Here is a 12,319-nt window from a genome sequence, read left to right on the forward strand (position 1 = left end):
ACATTTTATCAGTTTTTCACCGATTGCCTAATGTCACCCTTTTGAATCCATCAGAAGATTTCAGCGTAACTTAGATCTTCAATGTTATACCAATCAGACTACTTTACAATTTAGCAATGAAAGGTTTCGGGGCTTATCATAATGGCTTTTTTATGTTTATGATTAAAAGCATAGACTAAATCCATGTCAAACATGTATGGCACTATAATCTACTAAAAAAATTAGGTATTTTTCTGTTTTTTCGAAATTCAAACGCCTTAAAATATTTTTTTCAATGCCATATCCTGATCTACTGTCCATAAAACATCAAATGAAATTTAAAAAAAACACTTTGCGTACTTCCTGTAAAAGCTCCACCCACTTCGGGATTTCGCCCTATGAAGACTCGTCGTTATCTCGCACGTGCTGTACTACGTCATCCCTCCTGTGGACGTGCGAGTCAACATGGCGGCATCCATGGCATCACAGGCAGCTGCAAGAGGACTGAGGACCGCTACCTCAAAACACGTTCTCCTGGACAAACTTAAGGTACTGTTAGAGTTTACGCTCCTGCGAGGAGGCGTTCCGTGGTGTAGGACCTGTTTATGCGACCGGATGTGCACCACTGTCGCCTTGAGGACCTCTGACTGCAGCTACTTGGCTAACGGGTTTAGCTTGTCAGAGAGGTTTAATTTGTGAATGACAGCTCACCAGTCATATGGCGGTGCTCTGTGGCTGCAGGAATGTTTAGTTTGAAATCAAAGATCCGTGTAAATGATTTAAGCTGCATATGTGTGAGAACAGCTTCAGATCAGGCTTTTAATAAACGTTATCACATTTGGACTTTAACCTGCAAGTTGGTGTGTTTGTTAGTTTGGTGGATTTGACTTTGAATTGATACAAGGACACATTCAAGAAGGTTCATTTGCTCAGTTTAGGCATTTTGAAGTTTACCGTGTAAAGAATCGATCCATCAGTACCAGGATCTACGTGTCAATTTGCAGACTTGGAAATCTGACCTCCAGCCAACTATATCTAAGATTAACTGCATTCCTTTATGGTTGAATGTTGTACTTTGGTCCTTGAACTTATTTAGTAACTATTTAGTAAAAGTCTGTATCTTATGATACAACATACATATGTTACAACATACATATTGTATGTATGTTGTATGTTACAATAACACACCAGCAATTAAGTTTCTGTATAATCTCTATTGATGATTCATGTGTGTTAATGTAGTTTTAATGTTGCATAATGCCCGCAACATTTCCCCACTCTGTCATTTCTTTATTCCATTTCAACTCCAATCCTTGTGAAATTGCTTCTTTAAATACCTCTGAGTACAGGAACATTCATCCGTTTTCATTTTTTCCTTTTTAACACTTACCTTGCACACATGGGCAGTAGTAGCTCAGGCTGCAGGGGACTGGGGTGGGAAATGGAGGGTTTAAGGTTGAAGCCCCAGTGCAGACAAAACTTGGAAGGTGTTCTGGTAGTAGGAGACATTGCCAAGACACCTTCAGAGCACCACAGAGGTGGTCTTAAGCATGGTACAACCCCTAAATACTCAAATATGGCCCCGGATGAGCTGGCGGCTAATGTAGCCTGCCTTCACCTATGCAGCTCAGCTGGGACAGCCAGCAGCCTCCCTGTGACCCTGCAAGGGCTAAAACACTCCAGAACCCCCCCCAAAAAAAAGATTTATGTTACAGATAATTATTTTTAATTTTTGATAGATTTGTCAACCATGTATGCAGACGTAAAAGGTTTTACGTAGGTTTTAATAGCACGTGTTGTGATGTCCTGGCCTCTAATGTCCAATCTAATGTTCTTGTGTGGTCCAGATGACCACCGGCTCAATACAGGTTTGATCCACCCTTCAGACAGAAGAATATGCTTTCCGAAATTTAGACCTTGAATATTTATAAATTTTGTAAAAGTTTCACCTTGTACGGTTTTCAGACCCTTTCAAATGTTACGTGCCTCAAGCTGAAGGAAAAAGACAGAAATAGCAACTGAATAAAAACAACCCTGGAATGAGAGTGAAAACAGAATTATTTATTTTTTGAATTTTTGCAAATGTCTGTGGCACTGAATGTTGCCTAGAGCACGTGGCTCTCCATCATTCTGAAATGGAATAGATTTGAAAAAAACACGACTCTTCTGAGGTCGTCCAACCAGCAAGCTGAGAAAACTGAGAAAAGGTTCTTAATAGGAGATGTGAGCACGATCCCAATGGTCACTCTGGCAGCGCTCCAGATGTCCTGTGTGAGGGTGGACGGAGGTCCCAGAAGGTGAAACCGCTTGGCATTAAGGCCGAGTGTCCAGACAGTAGAAGTGTAGATGAAGCTGGCAGAAGTGCAGTAAAAGACTCCAGAGATCCAGCTTTGTGTTAGAACCGAGCAAGTCAAAACCTGATCCACGGCTGAGTGTTCGCCTTCAAACAAGGAAATGACCCTCGGCACACAGCCGGGACCACTCCGACTGGCTTTGAGTCAGACTGGAACCCAAGCACACGAGTATATCGTAGCAATTGAGAAAAGGGAGGGAACCTTGCGACGGTTTGTGTCCCACTCAACTGCCCCCCCCCGCCTTTACACACTGTCTGTCTGTTTCTCCCCCTCCAGCCCAGTGATCAGAGTGATGATGAAGGATTCTTCCTGGTCTGTAGCATTATCAGCCTTAGCTGATTGACAGCCTGGTATCTGTGCAGCGTGATCACGTTATCTGACGATGTGTTGGCCGAGGTTGGGAATTCAATTTAGGATGCTTTGTCAGCTCCGGTGCCGGAGACGTCGCAGTATCCAGATGGTTGGGCTCCGGGATGCTTTTAGAGAGGGGGGAGAATGTTGAGGTTCTTCCTTCTCTGTCTCTCTCTCTCTCACACACATTCTTACTCGCTCTCATAAATCAAATCTCCTGAATTCTTGTCTGCGTAGCGAGATAATCCTCAGGCTGTTTTTCACTGTCGCTACTCAGTGGTGAATTTGTAAATGTTACTTTTTTTAAGGTGCGCCTGCTTAGCAGCAACAACACAGCGGTCTCCGAGCCCGGCACAGTTGGAAGGGAAACACTAAGATGGGAAGCCATCTCAGTGAGACTGGGTCCTGAATATTTTACGGAGGGGGGGACAAAGAATTCTCTGCATGCACCGACTACTTCTGCCGGTACTTCAAACAACGGGGCGCCTTCCCCATCTGTCTCAGCTAGAACACATTTACATTTCCTCACCGCGAGGGATGCTGCAGGCTGAAGTTAGCTCTAACTGGATTTGAATATCACTCCACCAAGGTTAATGGCCATTTCTGTTGCCGGTGAGGTGCTTAAGCTTTCTCAATAATTTAGGAAGGCTGCAGTCATTAGGAGATGTTGGCAGCGAAATGGAGGATGCGCTGAGTCGCTGCTCTCCTATCGGCTTAACTTCTGTTGTTGTTGCCGTTTAGATAATGAGGAGAAATGTTAGGGCAGGGCTGGAATTAGGTGAGTAAATAGTGGCAGTGGCGGCAAACAGTTGTAATTCACAGAGTGCAGCATGTTGTAGATTACAATCGTCCTCTAATTTATTCATCATCTCTGAGATTTGACATTTAACTAGAGCTGCGGGATGAAACTTTTAATATGTGGTAATAGTTGTTAAATATTTCAGTCTGATAAAGGTTCAGATGTTGCGGCCAGTAGTCTTAATAGGTTTAATAGGCTTTTTATTTGACCTAAAATGGATCGAAGGAGAACTTTCCACATGCTTCATCAAAATTGCTTGATGTTGCTTCTTGTGAATGTTGGTTTCACTTTTGTTAACCAGTCCTTTCATTACTAGCCACAACTTAGTTAAGGCCTTTACTCACGGTGATGTTACACATATGCTCTGTGTAAACAACAGGACAAAGGTAAATGTCCAACTTCTTTACTTCTCATTGCCCCCTCCACATTTGCTGGTGTTGGCCTGTGTCCATGTAAATGGTTCACTAGCCAAGAATCAACCTGAAAGGCTGAGATGAGGGAAATGATCTGTGACCCCCACCTGCTGAACCATTACCTATAAGACCTTCCTTCCACCTCATTTCTGTCCTATTTGCACAACAGCAGGTGAAATAGATTATTTTCTCTTCCTAATTAAAGAGTTTGATATCCCAGAGGTGTGACTAACGACTATGTGTTCTCTTATTTAGTCATTTACATTAACAGTGAGCTAATCATACCTTACTCTGACTGTAAAGTTAGGTTTCATGGTTTGGACTCCTTTTCTTATGCCTGATTATTAGTATTTTTTGCTTTTGTTATGGCGAGTATATTTTTGTTGTTTGACAAAAAGACGTTACATTAGTAGGTCACAAAAATATTGCACACAAAAGACTCTTTGCCTACACTCTTTATGGAAGAGGTGTAGGCTTTGTTACGATTTTAGCTTCTCGACATGTGGGTTGAACTTTGGCACCATTTTCTTTCCATTCCTTCTCCACTGTTATCTAATCTTTAGACTTGAGCTTTGAACATGGCTCCAAACACCTTCTCTTATTAACTATGCTAATTATTGAAATCCCTATCTGTACAGACACAACAGCCAGGGTTCCCTTTCTTACGCCTGTCTGCGGGAGATTAGACCTACCCCGTCTAAAGACCCGCCAATGATGCAAATCGTATCGATCTTAATCCTGCAGCCACGCTCTCCTGCTCCCACCACCACCTCCGTTCTACTGCTCTGTTCTCAACTCTGCTGCTGCTGTGTTCTCCACAGGCAGATGTTGTTTGCTCTCTTCATACTCTAATTGTCCCAAAACACAATTTAAAAGGCAGCCATTTCAAGAGTGGGCTAGCACTAATGAGACTTGATGCTACAAAGAAAATGATCTTGAACCTCCATCGAGTGGGCGGTTGCTTGTCAACATACAGAACATCTCCCTTGATTCACTTATAACATGCATATGCATGCAGATTTCTAATCTTCTCTATGACTCCTCATCCAGATATATGCAGGCAGTGCAGCACAAGGAAGAGGAAGGGCTGCCATCAATACTCAAGTGTTGTAATAATTAAAGCTGTACAGGCTTTCTCAATTTGACCGCTAATGCTTCGGGAGGCATGGTTCTTGCTACATGGCTGGCTCTCTGTGAAAATCTGCCTCTCCTTCGAGCCGGCCTGTTTATGCAGAAAATTCAAATCAGCTCTGCTTCTTTGCCTCCTTCATTTCCTTTAGTGTGTCACCTCTTTCATGGCTTGCTACACAGTGCATGTCTAATTGCAAGACAGCCTGTACTTATGAGTTGTAGCTAAGTAGCACACTGCCACCTCATTAGCAGGGAAACATTCTACAGCAATCAGCACGCCAATGATTTTGATAACGGCGCGCTTGAGTTTCACCGGCACTCATGGGCATGGTCACTGCAGAGTTCCCCTTGAAATTATTTCTGGATGGTTAGCTATATGGACGGGGGAAAGCGATGAGTTCATAACCTGAATGGGAACAAATCAATTACACAGAATTGGTGAACTGGCAATCTGTTAATTTCTTAAACATTTTATAATGCCCCTTAAGGAGCATTTTGGTTAATTAACTCTGCAGTCATTTGTCGCCGCTAATAAGGCAGTGTCGTTTCAAAGGGGTTAGGCTCTGGCCGTGACGAGTAATGAGGATTTTAACCTCACCAGACATCTGGGGATACCACTGTTATTTTTAGCATCTCTGGAAACTCATTGTAGTGTCTCCTTGTGGTTGAAATATATTTGAATTTGGTATATTACCTTTAAATATTTAAATGGTTTTTCAAAGACTTTGCAAGCATTTTAAAGTAAGAAGAAAGACACAAAAGCTTTCTTAAAAGCAGCATGGGTCCAAATGCTTTTTTTTTTTTTCTCCACACATCTACAAAGCACCAAATGTAAGTTCCTGTGAACACACAGAGCGCACTCAGGCAGACCAAAAGGAATTTTTGGAGTTCAGGAAGGCAGCAGATTAACGAGCGGTGCCACGCTGACATTGTCTGGTGTTTATGGGCCTGATCGAAGGTGATTGCCTGCTCTGTAACATTCCCCTGTAAATTAAAACTTATAGCTCTAATAAATTCCCACCGGTGGCCCTCTGACACCGAGCTACATTTCTACACACGGCGATAAAGACAGCGGCTTTAAATTAGCCTCAGGATATTGAGTCCTCGGGTTTATCGGAAAGACAAACAGCAGAGAAGTCGTATGTCGTGAAATGACTTTGCAGCATGCCGCCATCCGGCGATTCCACGCCATGACAGCCAGCTGCTCTCGGACAAACGTAAGACCTCGTCGAAGTCCTATTTATACGTTATGTTGAATACCGTACGGACTCAGCAGCGGAACGTGTTGGGATGAGGACGGGCTCCAGCGTGAGGTTTTGTCCTTCGGTGCCACTGAAGGAGTACGGCCGTGACAAGGACTCCGCAATCTGATGCAGCTGCTGCCAAAGCGCCGTTTGTCCTCTGCGTTTGAGAGCGAAGCCACTCCGGGTGCTCTACGAGGAGAGTGACAGTTTGGTGCCATATTTAATGCTAGACTGTCTACTGATTCACATTCTGGCTGCGTGTGCTGTGTTTATGTGCAAAATGTTGAAACTTTTCTTGTGGGAGACTTTTGCATCAGTTAGAACTCCCAGAGAAAGAAGGTCCTCATTTGACCCCGTCAGGCTCGTTTAGACAGCAATTTGATGTCTGACACAACATCCGAGGGTGAAGCTTTTAGCTGCGCAGACTAACTGAGCTGCTGTGAAACACCTAATGAGACCTTGAGGACGACCGTTACTCGGAAGACAAATATCAAACACTCATCTCCATTTTTGACCCGTCTTCAGCAGCAAAACAACTTTTACAAAATTTAAGATGATAACAGAAGCCGGTATTTTCAGGTTGCTCACTAGACTTCTCGGTATGCTTTGTAGAAAAGGAGTTTTTCCATATGTGCCTCTTCCATGTCAATAGAGAATACCTGTTTACCGTCGTTGCCGCTGCGCCCGGCCTCTCTCCACCAAGAAGTGTTGTGAGTGCTTTTGTGTGTATCAGCGTTTCCATGAATATTTATGCAACCCGGCCCCCACGTCAGAGCGCACAACTATGTTTTCGCCATAGTGTGTATTAGCCTGATGTGTGTCTGTTTGATTCCTCGCTGTGGGTCTGTGAAGAGGCAGCAGTCTGGTGGGAAAGCTCAGGTAGGTTTGTCTCTAAAGCGCTGCTGATGATGATTGCTGCAGAGAGAGTGTCCCGGCGGGGCTGCGGGCCAGCTGCTCGCCTGCTGTGCTGCCACTCACCACTTATGCTGCCTACCGAGACACGTAGCACTCGGATTATTCTCAAATATGCTGCCCAAAATGTAGATTTACCGTCCACAAAATCTGAGCTGTTACATATTTCAGATCCCAACATCCTCATGGACTTTCAACCCCCCCCCCTTGATTATTAAAGGAAGAGTCCAATTACATGAGAGGTCAAACTATTCCTGATCTTGATCCAGACGTCACTCGTCCCAAACGCACTCCCGACCTGGTCCAGTTTTGCTTTGGTTGGTTAATTTTGTCTGGCAGGATGTGCAAACATCTGTGCAGCACCCAAACGCCAGCATCTGTACCAGTTAACAGTCACCTTTTCAACTGGAGAGACAGATGTTCAGGCTCAGAAAATCCAATTTGCTCACATCTAATTCGATTACATTCATTGCTTTAATGTCATCTGTTTCTTTAGACATTATTATAGTCTGTAAAATGTAAGAAAGGGTGATTCAGGTCACGATACAAATGGTAGGAAGCTCTCCAGTCGCATCTGTATTTAGTATTTTTATGGTTTTTTTCTCCCCGCCCAAGGTGATTGCCAGTGCTCGGAGGGCCACCTCCAGCCCGACTCGGCTTTCCCAGTAATCACTCAGTTATTTTTGGGGAAGAATGCATGTGTAGCTGCTTTCTCTCATTCTCATTTTTCCATCCAAGGTAACAAAACGGCTATTTAAAATGACCGTATCTGTTCATCTCAGTCTGTTAACCAATTTTATTGTTGCGTTTGATTGCCAAAAATGTGTTTTCAGATGAGCAGAAATAGCTTCAGCATACAGTAAAGCAGCGCTAGAGTGCAGAGGCCTCAACATGTTACCAGCAGGTAGATGCAAGCAGCCGTCCCATTGACTGCATGTGGCAGAGCGACAGAGTGAAGACGTTTGTACAGAGACCAACACACACCAGAAATACTCACCTCTGACAAGCGTGCAGGCTGCAGAAGTCCACCCTCCATGTTCTCTCAAATCACAACTCAGAAATGGGGTGAACCAGTACCTCTTGAGTGGAGTGACCCAAGGACAGACTGGCAGATGGAGACAGGCAGCTGAACAAACCTGGCTGAGATGGCCCTTCAGTGGCCTGACAGCAGCCGAGTGATACACGGTTTGGATTTGCAGCCTGGTTTGTTTGGGCTGTGCAGATTTGTCTCAACCGTCCAACTGACTTTTCTTTCCCCCTGTTATTGCTGTTAAAGTCCTTTTGCAACCCACATTTGCACAGATGCCAATGAGCCCCTTCAGGATTGTCCCGCCATCGGTCTGGGCTGATGGGATTGAAGGCTTACCCCCCACATTTAGACGCGCTGCAACTGAAACGCATGAATAATGCAGGCCTGCGATTGTACGTTTCAGAAGAGGGTGCAGGGGTGACCTGCAGATGCCCCTCATTACTGCCTTCGGTTATGTGAAACAAAAGGCCAAGAAGCAGTATGTTCTGTTCTGAAAAATAACCTTTTCTGCCTCTGAAGTTTTGCAACAGGATTTGTGAGTTGGCAATTTGTGTGATGTGTTCTACAGGTGGCAAAAAATCAATTAATTTCCAGCCTATTGTGATAGTATATATCTATACCTAATTATATGTTTCCCTCCTTGAACCATGCCCATTACCATCAGAACCATTACATTGTTACATTTTACATTCTTGTGTTAATGTTTGCAAGAATATATCAGTCTTAAATAAGGCAATTGTGTCACTTTTTCATTTTAAAAATGGAAAGCTTCATTGTTTTACATACCCAATGACATTGCTGAACCTTTCCTGAGGTTTGATTCAGCTTCCATCAAAAGGAAGTTTACTGCTGGTTGGAGGGACGACTGTCTCTTCAGCTAAAGAGGACATGGACTGGCAAATTCTAGCATGACTGGTTCCTATAACTGGGCATTTTCTCTTAACCCTGTTTCCTTCTGTCCTCTCCAGGGAAGTTGGTTGACTCCGAGAAGATGGCTGAACCTGCAGGAATACCAAAGCAAGAAGCTGATGCAAGACAGCGGCGTGGCGGTCCAGCGTTTCTATGTGGCCAACACGGCTTCCGATGCTTTGGACGCAGCAAAGAGGCTCAGTGAGTAGTCAGAGACACGTGCACGCTCCTCAGAGCCATGACGTTTACCAATTTTCACCGCTAGGTTTTTGTACACAGGCTCAGCTAGAGAAGATAAATCATTTAGTGGTTAATTCTAAACTCATCAAGTTATTGTGTGGGCAATTTGACTCAAGGGTATTTATTGGAGTGAAGTGACCCCTCTGCCTGCTGGGGTTCATCATTTGTTTCAGATATGGCTTGGACAGCAGCATCAGTCCTTCTCCTGCAGTGCACGACATTAGTGGATGTAGAAAGCTGCTGCGAGGGCATTTTAGAGTTGCAGTCTTCTGTCTTCACAGAAACTGGAGCTAAATGACTTTCACACATCCAAGCATCCCCTTGGGGGCAAAAGAGACAATGGGTGTGAGCTCAGAGACGGAGCCACCGAGCAGAACTGGAAAAAGTAAATATTTACATGGATTTCCCTGCTGGAGACAGCTGTTATACTGGCAACGCTTCTGTTAAAGCACGCCAGTGCTCCACACAGAGCAGCTTCTGCTTGTTTTGGTGTCTCACCAAGGTACAAATGTAAACAGGTGCTTTTTATTGTACAGTTATTTCATACTGTGTTTAGCAGCTCAGGGCAATTTGGTGATTTTCTATTGCTGCTCCAGAAAAAAAGGCTTGTCAATAGACAAGGCGAATGACATCAGTACACACAGCAGCCATCTTGAGGTTTACAAGACAGGACCAATGTTGCCCTGGAGAAGAATATCTGTTGTCTGTCCATCATTAAACCCTCAGGGGGAAAGAACTTCAGCCCATACGAGGCCGTTCTACCAAGTGTGTGATGGTAACAATAAACAACAGCCACGCTTTAACCTCTGTGCATATACTTGGGTTTTATGGAGGCCGCTGCAGAAACATGGCACTGAACCTCGCTGCTTCCATTTGTGCTGCACGGCTCCGCGGTCCCACTGCAGGACGTGCAAACAGCTAATCAAGGCTGAGGTTTTTATCAGGTCTAATCGCGTCTTTGTGCTGCGTGATTATGTGCGGCGGCCTGTGCGTCTGCAGCTTAGCAGTCGTGTCTCCTCAGTTCTTCCTCATGCGCTCATCCGCAGTAATTTGTTTCAAAACCTCTCGTGCTCACCGTTTCCTGTTCGGAGCCCCTTTTTTAAGCTTCCCTCACTGCCTGCTTTTTAATTTTTTACTCGAATTTGGATTAGTGCCCCCCCCCCAAAAAAAAGCCAGTTTAACACATTTGTGTGCACCCACACATGAGGTAAGCTCTTTAATTGATTGGCCAGTGACAGAATTTCTACCATTATCTCTAAAGCTTTGAAATAAAACAAGAAGCGATCAAGTGCTTTTCATCTTATCTTTTAAGGATTCAACAAAACTGTGGCATTAATGTTCCACAGCCTTTTGTGCGCAGTATCGCCATTTGCAGGAGCTAAAACGTGTGTGGATAATTGAGTGAGTGGCACTTTCATGGTCAGGTGTTTCTTGTTCTCTGAAGAAGCAGATAAAAACGGTCTGGAATTGATTTCCGTGGCTGAATTGCAGCTTGGTGGCTGTGAGAGTGATACAGGATTAATGGCAGCTGAAGGAGGTCATCATTATCATCATCCAACACTGGCTGAGAAAAATGCAGAGGAGCCTAAATCAGCGTATTTGTCAGGGGATATTTAACAAGAACCAAAGACGTTAAAAAAAGGAAAAAGAGTGCAGACAGCTGAAGTGGGGAAGAAAGACTTGTGTCACGATCCGAAAATGAAGCACTGAGAAGTCAAAGTGGTCCCAAATCTGACTGCTGATCAAAGGAGTGAGAAGAATTCTGGGATGCGTAGATCTGTCCTGCCTGTTTCTCAAGACAAGGAGGTTATTCTTCAACCGTCGTGGCAGCATCACCGAGCGTTCGAGACACAACAGAAGATGGAGACGAGCAGCCGGTGAAGGACGAGCAAAGCATCTCAAGGGAGGAAACAGAGGTTTTGCTGACATTCATGATCTCCAGACCCCAGATGATCATTCTATCATGGTCGTATAAAGGTGACACTTCTCCCATTCAGGAATTACTAAACATCTGCATGTCGTACTACCAGCTTTATATCTTTCATCCTGATGCTGTCGGCCTGCTTATGATTTAAACAAAAATTAAAATCAATGGTAGCTGAAGAGTTGTTTTAGTCCCTGTATGTTGGAGGAAGAACTCAGGAAGGAAAAGAACACGGCGAGGTCGGAGTCTAGTGCCGATTTCATTATAGTGCTCTTTTCTTAGTTGTGTAGACGTGAAATTTAGGAAACGTGTGCAGAAATTCATCTATACGGTGGCTGAAAATGATTCCCTCTTTGTTTACGAGGGGGTGTTACGGAAGCTTTAAATACACTGTAATTCAGCTTTAAACGCAAATCATGGGTGTGTATGGTGTTAAATTCTCACATAAAACACTGTAGACTTTGGAACAATTTGCCGTTTTCACTAGAATTTAAAGCTTTTATTTCACATTTAAAATACGCAAGTCTCTGGGCATAAACATGTGGCTGAGTCATGGTCCTGTTCGGTCGGATATGAGTGGCTGCAAAGGAAAGGTCAGTGAGCTCTTTAGTTAAGACGTGTTTGGCTGCAGTCTGACCTGAAGCTGTTTTACACCGACTGTGCACGGTTAACAAACCCTCAGTAATGGTCCACAGTCTCCACTCTCACTTCTGACTTTTATTTGCGACTTCCTCCGTCCTGCTTTAGTGTACAGTTTCATCTTTATTGAAAGTTGCTTTTTAGCCTTCTTGTAACCCATTTTAATGGGTTAAATCAAGGTCAGTGTAAATGTGTCTCCCGCATCCTAATAGCAGTTGGATAAATTGGCAAAAGTCTAAAGGTTGTTCACTCGTGAGCACCTGTGCACAGTTTCAACCCGTCTGAAGTGGTACAACAGAGGAATGATGATGGGGCTGGGCCAAGTTTGATTTATTCCAAATCCCCACATTTAAAAAGTCTCACATTGACTGTTTATGTCGATGACAACCGCAAA

At 44.0% G+C, this 12,319-nt stretch overlaps 1 protein-coding gene across 1 annotated transcript in view; it reads left to right on the forward strand.

The window, feature by feature from the left end:
• The first annotated feature begins 371 nt into the window (after window positions 1-371).
• Window positions 372-12,319, forward strand: part of suclg2 (succinate-CoA ligase GDP-forming subunit beta) — a 43,471-nt gene continuing 31,523 nt past the window's right edge. The window contains exons 1-2 of the mRNA XM_057031298.1: window positions 372-528; window positions 9,182-9,323. Of these exons, the coding sequence (XP_056887278.1) occupies window positions 445-528; window positions 9,182-9,323 (226 nt within the window). The 5' untranslated portion in view covers window positions 372-444. The remainder of the gene's footprint in view (window positions 529-9,181; window positions 9,324-12,319) is intronic.

This window comes from Takifugu flavidus, chromosome 4 (assembly GCF_003711565.1).
Source record: "Takifugu flavidus isolate HTHZ2018 chromosome 4, ASM371156v2, whole genome shotgun sequence".
Classification (NCBI taxonomy): domain Eukaryota; kingdom Metazoa; phylum Chordata; class Actinopteri; order Tetraodontiformes; family Tetraodontidae; genus Takifugu; species Takifugu flavidus.